Source organism: Coturnix japonica, chromosome 17 (assembly GCF_001577835.2).
Source record: "Coturnix japonica isolate 7356 chromosome 17, Coturnix japonica 2.1, whole genome shotgun sequence".
Classification (NCBI taxonomy): Eukaryota; Metazoa; Chordata; class Aves; order Galliformes; family Phasianidae; genus Coturnix; species Coturnix japonica.
Window position 1 is genome coordinate 1,197,258 of NC_029532.1, and position 15,851 is coordinate 1,213,108.

At 48.3% G+C, this 15,851-nt stretch overlaps 1 protein-coding gene across 18 annotated transcripts in view; it reads left to right on the forward strand.

The window, feature by feature from the left end:
• Positions 1–15,851, forward strand: part of EHMT1 (euchromatic histone lysine methyltransferase 1) — a 78,335-nt gene that overhangs the window by 27,793 nt on the left and 34,691 nt on the right. For 12 of the 18 annotated variants that reach the window (XM_015878758.2, XM_032448020.1, XM_015878765.2 and 9 more), the window contains exons 2-5: positions 3,091–3,178; positions 7,761–8,317; positions 10,814–10,855; positions 15,416–15,593. In XM_015878758.2, the coding sequence (XP_015734244.1) occupies positions 3,091–3,178; positions 7,761–8,317; positions 10,814–10,855; positions 15,416–15,593 (865 nt within the window). Of the gene's footprint in view, positions 1–751; positions 848–3,090; positions 3,179–4,100; positions 4,254–7,760; positions 8,318–10,813; positions 10,856–15,415; positions 15,594–15,851 lie in introns of those variants that run through there. The other 6 variants (XM_015878772.2, XM_032448018.1, XM_032448021.1 and 3 more) reach the window with 3 other exon arrangements.

Consider the following 15,851-nt stretch of genomic DNA (forward strand, 5'->3'; position numbering starts at 1 on the left):
TTAGCACATCAACCTCCGCTCCTTCCTGGTCTACTGCTAGAGAGCTCTGGTTCATGATGCAACTAACTGCTCTCTTGGGCTTGGTAAGCTACAATATGTTGGAGTTGTGCTGTGCATGTATTGTCTTTGCCTGTGAAACCTGCTTGGACTTTTGCAAAGGGCTGATGAAAATGCCAAGGAGGAGGCTGAGGAAGCTCTCTGCGCTTCCCAGCTTTGCTCTTTTTGTTGTTGTTTTTTGTTTTAAAGGCACCATGCAGTTTCTGGTTGCTTGCTTGGAAATGCTGCGGAGCGTTTCCTCGGCTCTGCCCTGTCTTCTGTCCCCTCCAAAGATGTGGTGGAGGAAGGGAAGCCTTATTTCTTGTTAATCAGAGGCGGAAAGACTAAAGCCGGCCCTTGCTCCTTTGCTTGGTTCTTCTTGGCTTCTAAAGCCCTTTCAGCCACCTTTCTTAAGGCGCAGCCATTTTTCTTTCCCTCGATATCTAAAAATAAAAGGAGCCGTTGGGGGGAATCCTGCCCCGTCGCTCGTGGCACGCAGCCTTGATGGAGGCTCTCCAGTGGCTGGAGGTTAATAATCCATCTGGGGTCGGCCGGGGAATGGAGGCGGCCGTCTGCGGGGAAAGGGGGAAAAAAATAAAGCAGGAGAGCGTGAGACTTTTATTGTGAAGCAGCCTGAGCTTGGCAGTTGGCTTTTGTTGGGACTGCTGCAAGAGCGGACACTTCTGGCGGGGAGGGTGGGTATAGGATTTCCCTGCCAATCAGGAGCCGACGGATTGGGCCATGGGGTGTGAGCGGAGGGGAAGTTTGCTCTGAATTTAAGGGGGGAAAAGCAAGGCACACAAATATGGAGGTATTGACACTCGCAGCCAAGTTGCTGCTGGCTCGGCTGGGTGGAGCCGTGGGCCGGTGGGAATGGCTGGGCAATGGGCCCTGGGCTGAGGGTGGTGGGCACCCAGGGTGCTGCCTTCTTCCCCTTCTGCTGCCTGCACCTTCCTGCAGTGATGGAGTGCGGGTGGAGGAGCATTGTCCTCGGGGACGAGGCTTCGAGGGCCGCGCGGTGCTTTCCTGGAGCCTCCTTTGGATCCGATGGCTTCCAAAGTCACAGTTGTCTTTATCGTTGTTGTTACTTGATTCTTTCCCTCCCAGCAGGTCTGAAGGTGCGTTAGCGTTGTGGATGGCGATGCTGACTGTTTGCTTGCTCCAGAGCAATGCCTGGAGGCCATCAACCTGCTGCTAGGGGCTGCAGAACTCATTGGAACCACCTCGGTGGCTTTGCCTTGGCACTGAGCTTTCCTCTTCCAGCATGGAGCAGCGATGGTTCCTCTCTTGGTGCTGGAGATGCTGCTTTGAGAGCTCCCGGCGCTGTCCGGGATGTGAGGCAGCTCTGGGCTCCTGTTAATTGCAGAGAAGAGGGAGCGTGTTCATTAGCTGCCGAGGGCTGGCTGACTCCAGGGCTCCTGCAGTGGCTTTTCTTTAGGCCTCGTGGCCTGAGCAGCAACAGTGTCCCGGTGAAAGGGAGGGCGTGAATAATTGGTGGAGTGGGGGAGCTGCTTGAAAAATAAAGGATGGGAGGGATGGAAATGGCCTGCTGGAAATGCTGAGGCTTTCAGGAGGAGTCAGTTGAACAGCAGGAGTATCACCACCTCTATTTATTGTAACAAAGCTTTGGAAAACCAGCGGGTCTGTGTGAGATGAGCGGGGGTTCACTGCACAGGCCAGGCCCCAGGGCAGCTCCCTGCTTACCCTTGCACCAGGATGAGCTCGTTGGGCAGGTGAAGTTATCCCCATTTTACAGCAGGTCTGGGTGGAGGAGAGGTAGGATTTACTTGCAGATGTTTTCATTGAAGATGCACGTTATGGCTTAGCTGGGAAAAGCTGATCTGTGTTCCTGTTGGAGGCTGTGTTCCTGTGGTTTCTTGATGGGAGCTGCTGGAAGCACACATTGCTCAGGGCCTTTGGCTCCCAGCAGTAGCACCAAGGCTCATCTGCCCTGGTGGCTTCAAGCAGAGAATGGTTGGGGAAGGGTGAGCAGCAGCGCCTTGTTTGCCTGGTGAAGCCTTTGAAGCTGATGTTCCAGCCTTCATATGCGTTTGTTATCTCTTGCTTGCTTTATGGCAGAGGGGCAGGCCTTCTGTTCCTTTTTTTAACCACTCCGTGTGCTTTAAACCTTTTGATTTGCGTGGCTGGGGGCCCCATCTACTCATGGTGCCTGCAGCACATGGTTTGACTTGGGTTCCTGATGCTGGGGCTCCCCTGGTGCCATGCAGCTCCATGGATGGTCACAGCGCTCACCTTTAAGGTTGGGAGCAGAGAGCTGTGGCAAAGGACCCTTCTCATCTGTGTGTCTGGTTGTGGTTTTTATAAGACTTTTCTCCTTTGTTTTGGTAGTTTTTGTTTTATTTTTTTAGTTTAAATCTAACTGCCCCAAAAATGCACAGAGGTGCTGTTAAGGCTGCAGACCTGATCTAGCAATGTGATGCCAGGTATGTGGAAGGCAGAGGGGAGAGCAGGTGTTGCCTTTCTGCACAAAAATAGAAGAGGAAGAAAAGGAAAAATTGCTTTGCATACAACTAAGAAATGAGCTCATGGCCTGTAATAAATATGGAAGGTTGGGGGTGATGGGTGAGGTGCAGTGATGGTTGTGTTTTATAAACTGCATTTAAACGGACTGCAAAAAGCAGAAATGCCAAAGTGTACTTTGTCCTGCTTGTGCAGATAAATGATGCAGCAAGAAATGGGCTCAGCCCACCTCCTCCTACCCACAACAAAGCAGCCTGGGGCAGCGAGGGTCATTTCCTTGGGGTGCCCTCTGTCAGCCTGCGGCAGCTTCGGTTGGGTTCCTCAGCTCTGTGCATTCAGAGCTGCATGGCTGCACCCAACTGCAGTGCCTGCCTCAGCCCCAACTGCAGGTCCAGCCCTGGGGCCTTTATCTCTGACCTGTGCCTTGGCAGTTTCCTGCTGGCGGTATTTTGCAGAAAGAGGTTGGCCCGTGATGTAAACAGGATACATCCAGGATTGTCTCTCTCTCTTTTTTTTTAATGCAATGTGTATATGAACGTGGAGCTAAAACTCAGTATTTCTTTTTCCCATCAGCAAACAGTGCTGAGTAAGGGAGAGACAAGGAAAGACGCCTGCATGAAGACTGAACTGCTGAAAGATATCACCAACAACAAGGAGGAAGGTAAGCACCTGCCTTGGTGGAGGGCCAGACCTCAGCCTGGCTCATGGGGTTGGCTTGTGGAAAGCTGGTGCCTTCACAAAAGGAGCAGCTCTGTTCTCCTCCTGTGTTCTCCTGAGCTGGGCTTTTCCCCAGAAGATGCAAATTTGCTCTACAGTCCATCCATCTCCACCCACCTGAAGAGTTATATATGGTTTTCACTTCTGCTTTCGTGTGGCTATGAGACACAAAAGAGGCTCGAGTTACTTTGAACCTCCTCTGTGTGGCTGCTTTTAGTCAGACTCTGATCCACGCGATGACCCAGCCTTTTTCCTCCCTATTAAAGCTAACTTTCTGTTTTCCTCTGAGTCTTTCTATTGCTCCAGAGCAGGCAGCGATCACTGCTGGCTGGGTGAGACACCTTGTGCCATTGAGGGTTGCTTCCTGGCTTCTGCCTTGTCTCTGCTTTCTTTTACTTTGCAGGCTGTGGTGCACATGGATGAAATCTTTCCTCTGCGGTTGTCTGTGAGTTGCACACACGTAGATCTGAGAGCTTAATAGATGTCGGCGGGATTAGGGGGGAAAAAAGAAACAACACAGCCCCTAATCTTCTTTTTTTTTTCTTCCCACTTTCTTTTCATGGCTTCATTATTCATTGACTGGCTGCTTCTCAGGGGCCTGGGGAAATTTTGTTCTCTTCTCCATAATAGAACATCAGAAAAACACTGAACTGACTCCACCAAAATACTCTGTTCTTACTAGAAACAAAATGTTGAGCTTAATTTGGACCTGTGTCAGTACAGCATTGCCTTTGAGTTCTCTTCTGCCCAGCTCTGTTTTGCTCTGTTTGGGAAGAACAAGCAAAATATTGAGTGCTGTGTCAGATGTGACCATGGTGCTTGCATATTAACCGGCAGCACGTGAGTGTTGCTGCTGACGTCAGTTCCACGTGGACCTCAGATCCGGGAAGACCGGAAATGGAGTCTGAGATGTCAGTATGAACTTGCATTCCTCTAGGAAGAGACCTGAGCTTTGATCCCTTGCCTTGCTTGGCTCTGGAGTATTACTGTAGTGTATTTAGCTCTGGGTTGATCCCAAGGTAAGTGGCAAGTGTCTGCGGAGGTGAAAAGAGAGGATGAGGTCTGGAAAAGAGAAACCTTTATGCCTTGCAAGTCTTGACTCATTCTGACTAAAAGGAAATGCCGTGTCTGAAAAGGAAGCTGGGAACCCTCCCTGTTCAGGAGCAGTCCTGAGGGTTTACAAGGTGCTCAAATTTCAACCACTTCAGCTCACTGTACTGCTCTATTACTGGGGAAAAAAGGATCCTAACATCTATACTGCATAGTTTCCATACTTGTGGGATTCAGATTGTATTCTCCTTCTTCTCAAACATACAATTTATGTAAAAGACAATGGTTTGCTTGGTCATGGTGCTACATGCATTGTTCTTAGCTGACCTTCATTAACCATCTGTGGCCATCATAGCAGTTTAATTAGTCAGCGGCCCTAAATAATAAGAATGTTCTGAGTTAGCATGGGGATTTGCATTTTTGAGTGCGGGCTGAACATGAAATCATTACAGCAGACTTATAGGATGGCGTGGAATGGTTTCTTTGAGCCTGTTTTTCCTAACTGAGGGGATGGGAGGTGGTGTGTGGATATGGAGTGCATGGCCTGGTGCAGCTCCCTGCTGTCTGGGATGTGACTCTTGGTGTTTGCTCTCTGCCTTAAAGAAAAAGAGGCACCGGAGGCAGCTGGGGCTTCCAGGTCCTGGTTGTTACTGAGTTGTATTTATCCTGACTCAGAAGTTAGTCAGAAGTGATTTCTTGCAAGAACTGCAAGGGATTTCAGTTCTCCTCCTCCCGTCCATCGCTCCCAGCTGTGTGCTTCATCTCACATGACCTTCCAGTGCAAACTGCTCCTGTTGTTGCTCCTACCCTTGAGGTGGGAAGCTGCACTCAGCCACAGCGAGGAGCGAAGTTCCCCATTAGGCTCAACCTCCACCAGACTTCACCCAAGGCAGCTGCTTCACAGAAGCTGTGTTGCTGTGTGAGGTGCACACAGTCATTTTGTTTTCAAATAACCTTAAAGCTGCTTTTAGAGTGTTAGGGTTTTCGTTTCCTGGAAGGCCTTTTTGTTGTTTTTTTTCTCTTCCTCTGCCTCTTTATGCAGATATTAAGCTGCTGTGGGTGAGGAACATGCTGCTTTCCACAGAGCAGCTGCAACCTTTGCATTCCCAGGTGTAGAGATAGGTGCTTTAAAAGGAGAAAAAGAATAATCTCCCTGCCTTGGCTTGCTCCGCAATGGGACTCCCTGCTAAGCCTGGCAGCCAGGAGTGGAGGCCATGCAGAACAAAGGATGCTCACACACTCCAGGTGGTCACTCCCCCCTCACAGCCCACCAGGTGCTCGCTGTGCAATGGGACTCCATCCCATGGCCAAGGGACAATTAATTTCATGTGGGGCATTAAACACTTTGCAGTCATCACTGGTATTTATGGGCAAGAGGCCGAGTCCCATTTACCCAACCTGTAGGCTCAGTGTGGGACATTAACAGCACGTGAACCTTTTCTTTTTTGCTGTTTGTTGGATCGGGGTGCAGGCAGCATTATGAATAATGTGACAAGCTTCTCCTGCTATGCATCACGCAGTGCTGGAGATACCAGGATGCTCCCAGTAATTGAGGCTACACACCCATGGAAATAGGCTTTATATTTTTATCTGTAGTTTTTTTGAGTTAAAGGACAAAGAGGCGGAGAAACGAATTCAGCCAAAGTGTAGTTTGGGTCTGTTTAGAAGCAATGAATGCAGTAAAGTTTCAGAGCAATAACCAGTTTTGGGTTTTTATTCACTGGTGCTCTCGGCATGAGCAGAAAAGCCTCTCGTTGAGCTGGGCTGTCAAGAGGAACTTGTTGACTGCCCCATGGAACTCATTGTCCCGAGGTCTATTGTGAGTCAAGATTTCAACAGGTTTGCAATAAAGAACTTTTTTAGGAAAGCATAGAAAAGGTGAAATGTAAGGAATGAGCATTTCTGTAGCTGGTGCTGTTGAAGAGCTTCTGCAGGCTTTTATTAAGCATTTATCCACTGCAGGGCTTTTGCTCTCTCTAGATCATGTTCCCATCGCTTTGTACAGGCCCCTGGTCAGCAAAAATGTAAACATACGCTGAATTACATCTATTTCAGCCTCATGGATTGTTCATGAAGGGTGATGCTTTTGGGGCCATTGCAGTTATTCTTTCCCCTAGGGCAATGCTCATTTGCCTTGGTTTGGTCACCCTCCTGGCAGGCAGAGCAATTCTCACTCTCAGTTGGTTTGGTGTATCTGGTACTCAGCCTTGGAAGCTATTTGCCGTGCTGGTGGGAGTGCAGCACTGCAGCCCCCAGCTCTGCCTGGCAGCACCCAGGGGAGGTGGGCATTGGGTTTGGAGCTTAGCAGGTTTTTACCAGGTCAGCAGAGCTCTGCAGGGTATCAGTGTGAAGTGAGGTGCTGATGCCAGCATGCCGCTCTGGCTTGCAAAGCTGTTTTCTGCTTTGAATTCTGGGCTCTACTGTAGGCTAAAATAACTTGAATTGGCTGTAAATCAGTCCTACCTGCTCCTCCGGTCTGCTTGGACAGAGCTTTCGATGGTACTTACGATGCTTTTCATAACTGTCTGGCCTCTGGAAGGAAAACAATACACACAATCACTAACAGCAGGTTGATTTACTCATTTTACTGAACGTGCCAGTGAGTTGTTATCAGCCCTGGCTGCCTGGGTTGCTGCTGGTTTGTCGTGTCGGGAACCTTTCTGCAAGTACACGGTGTTCATACTTGGATTCTGTCAGCTCAGGTCTGAGATATCTGTGGGATGAAAGTACTGGCGGGGGAGCCTGGAAATATTTGGAAAGGAGAAAGAAATGTCTTTGCATGGACGCTCCTGTGTTATCTGCGAGCGAGCTTTAGGTCTGCAGGGATCTCACTGTGTTTTAACCGTGTAATTGTTTTAGTCTGGGATTGCGCTTAGCCTGCTTCACCCCCGTGTTTACTCTGGCTGTTACCTTTGAAATGACACCGCGAATCCTGCTCCTGTGCTGCTGCTTCCTGCTGGAAGAGTGATCTTCAGTGAGCGATCTGCCTACAGAGCTTATTCATTGCAGGGTTACCACCTGCAGGCCCCGGGCTGTGCCACAGCAGCTCGCCCATCCAGCTCCCCATCAGCCCTCCCATGGCACTGTGAAGAGCTCTGCCAAAGATCCGAGTGCGAGATTGGGCAGTGTTTTGTTTGACGTGCAAAGTGTTGACATATGGTCCTATAAATGTAGTTATTGGAAAAGCTAAAGATAATATTTACCTTGAAATATCCATCATTGGGGAATAAATGGCCGCTTCTACAGCTGACGCGAGTCAGAATGAGTGCACTGCTTTCAGCTGAGCTGCCCCAGTTTTTACCATGCCAGGATCCGGCCAAGCCAGTCAGGTAGGTGTGTTGGCAGCCCAAGTGGAAATATGTAGGGAGAGCTTCTTTGGGGGAGACACTGACTCGTCGTTAACCACTGTGTGTTTTAATGATGCCTGTGACCCTTTTCTTTCTCCTCCCTTCTCTTTCTCCTCCTTCTTTCTCCAGGGTTCAATGCCATGGCTGCGGATGAAAGTGCTACAGAAAAGCAAGTGGGGGAACCGAAAATGGCTGTAGATGGTGAAACCAATGGTTCCTGTGAGCACGGCGAGGCTGGGAGCCACCCAAACCCAGCGAAAAACACTCAGGACAATACGAAAGTGAGCCAGCAGGACTCTAGTACTAAATTAAATAGGATAGCAGAAAATGGCATTTCTGAACGAGATGGTGAGACTGGGAAGCAAAACCATATGAAAGCTAATGACTTCACACAGACTTCTCTAACAGGGAGCAATGGATATATTCTAACCAAGCAGATGGCGCAGGAGCAACCTCTAAGGACTACCAGCACCTTTGCTTCTCTCACTGGCCATGCTGCAAAAACCCTTCCAGGAGGAGCAAGCAAAGGGAGAACTGTGGGCACCTTTACTCAGATGCAAGCCACGATGCCAACCAAGCTCGGGGAGGGCAGTAAGGACATGGATGCTAAAAAAGCCTCTGCTGCTAATGCTGAAGTCAAGGTCCACAGAGCACGGAAGACAATGCCTAAACCCACCCCTAGCCTGGTAATGTATATACCCATGCTAGGTCTTGGTTCTCTCTGGGTGTATGGGAGGGACTCTTTGTTGCACAGGGGTTGGATGTATTTCAGTGACATCCCACTGATTTTTATTCTTTTTTCATTTTTGGTGTTTTTCTTACATAGAGACAGAGGTGTTCAAACAGTCACGTGGCCACAGGCAGCTCTCTTCCCCAGTGTTTCTAAATATATAATTGATCGATTGCCTTCTCTGGCAGATCTATCAGACACTAAATGGCCTTTCTCTCTTGGCTGTATTGCTCATCAGCTGTCTGTTGAAATCCAGAGCTGCTTATGAAACAAATTAGATTTCTTATAAGTTTGACCCAAAGGAAATTAAGCATAGTGCGTTAACTGGAGGCTTCTCCTAAGCTTGAAAGCTGTCGAGAAGCTGATATGTTAGGCAACTTGATTGCATTGCCGTGTCATTAAAGCAGATGATGCTTTCTTACTCTGTATGTGCTGCATACAGTAATGCAGCTTGTTCAGAAATCTTTCCTACAGAATCCTTGGGTGTGGATTTGCCATCACTTGATAAAAGATCTATTTTTTGCTTAGGAAGTAAAAAGAGATTTGAAGTCATCCTGTGACCCCAAGTTACAATGGGAGTGAGCAGAAATAGGCCTTTCTTTGTCGTAAACATGGACCAAGTTTTGGTTCTTTCGCCAAAGATGAGCAATTAGATACTGGGAACAGTCAGATCTGCACCGCAAGTACTTGATCTCCAACCCTGTGACACTTTATATTTAGCTCTGATGAGCTAGATCCTTCCATTGTGCTGCGTTTAATGATGGAGAGGGACCATCCTGTACCCAGGTTGAGGTACACAGATTGCTGTGAGCCCTGCTTGGCAGTGGGAGTGACACCCAGAAATAAATGGGAAGCTGCTGCAGCTCTGTAAGTGCTGCTGTAGTGGATTGCTGCTGGCTACCAGCATTTTGTGGACAAGCAAACGCCAGATGATCCTCAGATGTCACCTACATGTTGCAGCACCTCAGCAGTACGATGTAAAGGTCTCAAAGCTGTGAACTGCTGTGGTCTGGAGTAGGGGAAATAAGAGAAATGATTGGTGGCACCAAGCCAGCCACAGATGGGGAAAGGTGCCCTTGGTGGTGCAGCACCAGCACCTGTGACTCCGGAAGCAGGTGGGAGTCCAAACACATGGAGCCTGCAAACCTTGTGGCATGCAGCCTGCACAGCAGAGTAGAAACCACACGGGCCACGATTTCCCAACCATTCTCCCAAACCACTAATTTCCCCTCTGCCTTCCCCTGATTGCATTTGAATTCTCTGGCTCTCACCCCCCTGCTGAGTTTTTTGGCTGGCAGCTGGGGAGGCCCAGATGCAGCACATACAGCCCGATGGAAGTCTCATGGAAGGCTTTCTTACCCAAACAAGGATTTGCAGCTGAAACCTCACAGCTTTCCTCCAGCAGCCTGCAGTGCACTTAAATTAGGCAGGGCAAACCCCGACCCTGGTGGAATTTGACAGGGAGAGAGACCTCCTTGGGGCTGAGCAATTGAAAGAGGCAATTCCCTTCTAAAAAACAACTGCTAGGATAGGAAGGAGTGTTTTCATCATTCATATTTTATGCTACATCACAAGGATTTTTTATACAACCCCTTGGGCTTTGGGGCTCGTTTCTAGAAAGCTGCTTACAACGTTGGAGTGTTTGTATCGCCATGTTACAGGTGTGCTGTGGTTGCACTGCTGGTCACTCTTTACTTTTGCAGTAGCAATGGATTCAAAAGGCAAAGCCTGCAGTTGTTTGGCCACTCTTCCACTGCAGTGCAGCCCTTTGGAAATGGTGAGAGGAACGAAATTCACAAGGTGGTAGGAAGAGACTGTTGACACATTTCCTGCTCAGGGGCTCTGCATCTGAATGCGAGCCCACAGTCCCCAAGATTTGATCTCATTTCTGCAAGACAATAAAGCAGCTGTTTTGTTCAGCCTTCCAGATAATTACTACCTATTTTTCCCCATTGTCTTTCAAATTTACATGCTGTTTTCATTTGAGGAGCAGAGTCTTTGCTACTTGCCATTTTTCTGTCCTGATTATTCCTTTGTTGAGCAGCTTATAAGAGGCTCCTCAGCTCCGCACGTGCAGTCGTGCCTTTTCCCCTTTGAAAGCACTACGGGAGCAGGTGGATGTACTGCAGGAACTGTGGAAATCACCCAGTTTGATGTTACAGGACGTGTGGCTTTTTGTCATTAATTTTTTAGAGCATTGCTCTTCTCTTGGTAGAATCCTCCTGCATGCATTGCTAAGACAAGAAAGTGGGGAAGGAAGGTATTTTGTTGCCTGCAATGCATTAACTTTCATTCCTCTGCTCCTGCAGAAACCTGCTGGGGCCAAAAAAGTGTTTTCTTCAACCTTATAGTTGTCAGGGGACTTTGGTGGCCTTTTCTGTATGTGTATGTTGGTCTTTGAAAGGAAGGAAATGATTGTCTCACAAATGTAACCAGCTTTTTCTCTGTTTAGGAATTGCTTCCTGAATTGGGATCGAAGCTGAATCTGAAACAGGTGACAATTTTAATTGATATTGTTGCATGTTAAGTTGGTTTCTGAACAGAGATCTCAGAAGAGTTTTGACAGCATTGGCTTCATTCCCCTTCTGCTGGCTGAGCTGGGACTCCCAGGTTGTTTCCAGTCATTCTGTGGTGACCATGAGGCTGTAACTGGAGCTTTGTGTTTCTGAAGGCACTTTTGTGCTGTGTGGAGAAATGAGGTCAGAGGCACTGAACCCTCTGTGGAAACAGGGGAATTAATATCTCATTGGTCTGTGTGTGTGTGTATCATCTTGGCCATGGTTAAATATCCTGTGTGGACACCCTCCCTTAGGACTGATGAAGCCATTGGCATAGGGTGGTCACATACCCATTTTAGGTGTGTATGTGACCACATACACGTTGGTGCCATTGCAGTCATCCAAACAGGGCCAAGCTTCTGGTGGCCTGGTGATGGGCTTTAGCAGATGGATTGTGCAGCTGGACTCATCACAAAGCCTCACCAAGACTGTGGTAAGGATCCCTAGAGACCTGTTGAGAGTGATGGAGAGCTGTGCTGCCATGGTTCATACAGGCAGTGAGATCTGGGGATCTGCTTTGCATAGCAGGCAGCTGTCTCTTGCTTTAATATCATTCCCCAGTTGTTGGAGCCCCCGGCACATTCATGCTTTGCCATGTGCAGAGTTACACACCCTGTTAGCGCTCCCATCCAGCTGCAGATGGACACCAGCCTTGCTGGCAGCCTTGCTGCAGTGGTGCTTTGTGTCACTCCTCTTGCTGTTGGGCTTCATTTGCAAGCTCACGATGTGCTGGAGATAAAAATTCTAAGGATAAGGGAGGTGGCTGACATGGCCAAGCTGGAGCTGGTGCTGGGAGTGCAGTGCGAGCAGCAGCCCTGCTGGGAAGCATCAGACACTGGAGCCTTTGCTCAGCACATGGCTGTGCTTCCAGCATCACTCTTCTCCTTGCTAGCTCATCTGCTTTGGAAATGAAAGAGCTCTTAATTGTGGGGCTGTGGGAAGAACACTGCGCGGTCTGCTGAACCGACACAGCATTTAATTAGTGAGGTTTATTTGTTCTTTATCTTTGCTTCTGGGAAAAAATAGTGGGATAGTCTGTCTTTGCCATTTTTAGTAACTTCTCCCTGCTGCTGTAGGGGATTTCTGTGCCAGTAATAGAAACAGGGTTGATCCCATTACAGTGTAGTAAGTATGTGAATATGATTTTCTTAAGCACGTAAAATGATGTTGTCTTGTGCCAATCTAAGGAGCGTGAATGCATTGAACATATTTGTGGTTCAGTTTCTTCCATTTCCATACACAGATGTCTCTGGACACTGCCTTGCAATAGCTGCCTTCAGTTTCTTGCCCATTCCTGGTAGTGCCCAGCATGAAGCAGGAACTTCACAACCTGTCACATAGCATTGGCTGGTGCCACCTGAGAAGCTGCAAAGCCAATACAGTTTCTGTGTGATCATTTTTGATTGTTTTTTTGGTTGATGATGGCTCAGGAAACCTTGGGACCACAGAGCTCAAACTGTGGCCTGGAGTTGTCTTTGCATGGGGTTCTCCTCACTGTCCTCATGCTTCTTGCCTGCAGTGTTGATGTTTGCAGTGGAGCCCATGTTACATGAAGGCACTCCTGTTCCCTTGTGTTTGTTGGTTTAAGTGAAAGCAGACAGTGCAGTTTTTGTGTGCAGCCGTGGTGGGGTTCTCAGCAGGTCAGCTCCTGGAAAGCCAGGCATTGCCTTCCTGCTGTGGTTGCTTCTGGTGCAAGCTGCAGTGTTGCATTTTCCACCCAAAGCAGAGAGATGTGAGGAGGAGGAGCCTGGATCATCAGGAATTGGATCTACCCTCTGTCCTCTGCTGGGAGGGGCCAGTTGGTTATAACCTGGGGATGAGGGCTGTGGGACATCTGTGCGTGTGCCTGAGCCAGCTCTTCAGCAGCCTGATGGAATTTGAAGGAAGAAGAGATTTCCCAGCAGAGCAATGTGCTAGATTAGCAAAGCCTCTTTTCTGGGAGCACTTAAATCTGGAACCGATGGAGCAGAGCAGTGCAGGAGCTCACTGTGAAGGACCAGGAGGGACCAAACCTGCAGACTGGAGCTAAGGAACCAGCATAATTCAGAGACCTTGGAAATGGGAAAAGGATAAAGTTGAATCCACTCAGCACTCCTAATAGTCTTGGTGGAAGTTTAAAGTTTAATGAGAACGGTGAAGATGTAACTGTTTCAGCTCGTGGGGAATGAAGAAGGATGGTGGGAATGCAGAGAAATACTTCCCCATCTCTGCTGATATTTTTAGTCCCAATCCTCAGATTTAATGTTTGATTTCTGTAGTTACGAAACTTGTATGTGATGTGTTTTACTGATGGCCTGTTTGGCTTCCTGTGCCGTTAGCATAGAACCATAGAATGGCCTGAGTTGAAAAGGACCACAGTGCTCATCTTATTTCAACCCCCTGCTGTGTGCAGGGTCTGCAACCACCAGACCGGGCTGCCCAGAGCCACATCCAGCCTGGCCTTGAATGCCTCCTTAAATGCCATGAGGCTTCCTGGGAGATCTGGTCACCTCTGCAGAAATTCCTTCTTGTCGCTCCATGTAACAGCAGACTTTGTCTGAGACCATTTGCAAAGACCTGCATGTAAAGGACAAAGCCCTGATGTACACTCGTTTAGCTGCAGGCAGCTCTGCATCAGATCTGCCTCTCCTGTGCTCATCCTCCTAATTTTGAGTTAAATACGGAAAGCGGTGGATGTCCCAGGAGACCTGGGAATTCTCAGAATAATCCTGCATCTGAGAGTTAACCTTTAGATCTGTAAACTATGAAGAGGTATAAATAGTATTGTTGAGGCTATTATTGGCACGCTGTGCCCAGCTCTCCTGATGTACTTGTTCTAAGGGGGAGAACAGCTGGAGCAGTCTCAGGAGTGATCCCATGTCCAGAAAATGATCCTACAGACACTTAATTTGCTCATTCTATTAAGTTTATCGAAGAGAAAGTTTTAAAACTTAACCTTAAGCACAGTCAGTAAGTACTTGGAATGAGGGTGTCTGATGATGCAGGGCTTTTTAATTCAGAGGGAAAAGCGTAATGCATTTAATTATCTGACAGTGAGAGCAATTAAGCTTTGGAACAACATATCAAAGGGTATGGTAGATTTGTCATCTTTGACATCGTTAATCCACGACTAGATGCCTTGTAGGAAGAGAGGCGCTAATTCAGCCAGAAGATATGGGCTTGATGTGGGAATCACTGGGAATGTGATGGCCTCTTTATGCAGGTCATTTTGGATTATCATTATGGCTTTTCTGGCTGTGACCAACCCGTCCCTTTGTGCCTGCATTGTGCACATGGCAGAGCTGTAATTAGGAGAATCGGTCGCTTCCCTGTTTGTTCACAAGGTCACGTATCACTTGAGAGCAGAGTCCAACAGCGCTTGTTTGAACTCAGACTTTAAGGAGTATTTTGATTTTTTGCTGCTTTTTTTCGTCCTTCCTTTTGCCCGCATTCCTTTTTCTGTTTTGGTATTTCAGCTCTTGCTTCAAACATCCCATAAGAAGTGGTGGAGCAGCACATTGCCACCGCAGAGCTTGTAATTCATTACCAATGCTTTTGGATTTCTGGAGCATCTCTTCCAAACCTGCTTGCCAGTTGATGGACAGGTGTATGGACAGGCATGGATGGAACTAGGCCTTCTGTTCAACACAGAAGAACACCCGGTGTCAAATGGCACATTGGAGTGGCACCATGTAACCAACCTCTGCTGTGACAGCAGTGCACATGTAGCCACAGCAATTATTGCATGACTGAAGGTGCAGGGTGAGGTGTGCTCACATCAGTGTGTATGAGCTGTGTTGGAACCTGGGAGCCTGTCTGTAGGCACAGAGTTCCACTGTGACCATAAAATTCACTTGAGCCTTATCGGCTTTTCAGTAGGGGTTTATCAGCTGAGCTAGCTGATCTACAGTGAGCTTGGCCGCGTCTTGCCCAGGGCAGTGGCAGTGCTGGAGGTGAACCTGCAGTGTCAGGCAGATCCTTCCTTGGCTGTGAGCTGGGCCAGCAGGTGGGAGAACACGAGCTTTGCTGAGTCCTTATGGGGCCAGAAGGAAGGATTCCTTCCCGCTGCTGCCCACCCCTTGGAGTCTTCTGTGCGAGACTCTGTTCCTTGTTTGCTGGGAGGTGACAGCTGCAGTCCAGATGTGTTTCAGTGAATAGGTGTATTTGTTGGCTTTGTTCATCTTCTTGAGAGCCAGCCTAATGCCTGCGTAAATAGTGTCCGATGCTTTTCAATATCTGCACTTACTTTACAGAGCTCTGCCATCCCTGCTCTGTGTGCAGATTTTCTCCTTCTCAGGGAGCAGCCCTCACATAGTGACCAGCAGCAGGCTGGGTCTGTTTGTAGTCTTTAGGCAAAGAAATGTTGTTTGCTATAGAGGAGGGGCAGAGTGCTTTTCCTCTGAGCGTCTGTTCCTAACTTCAGATGCAGGTGATTCTGTTTGAAAGGAAGGAATTAAATTTATTTTAATGATTTCTTTGAATTCGGAGGCTTAATTTAACTTAATTTTGTTTTCTAGCATGCAAGTAAAGACCCCAAAGATGGGAGAGACAGCAGAGATCAAAAAGAATCTAAAGAGGAAGGCAACAAAAGCATCTTGGAGTTTGGGAAGCCGTTGCCGTTGCCCTCTCTCCCGGGCCTTCACCAGTCACTACCTCAGAACCAGAGCTATGTGGCCACCTCGAAGTCGCAGACAGGTAAGAGGACAGAGCTATAATTCTGAGCAGCACCCAGCTCCCAAAGGGTGTGTGTGTCTTGGGGTCCGTGGGCTGAGGCAGCTTGGCAAGGACTGACCCCTTTGGTAGTAGCTTTTCCGTAGAGAATTGTAGTATCACAGCATGGTTGGGTTGGAAATGATCTTAAAGCCTCCCCTCTGTTGGTGCAGCCTGCGATGCAGTCAGTCAGCCTGCAAGCACACACTGCTGCTCATGTCCCATTTTTTGTCTGCCAGGACC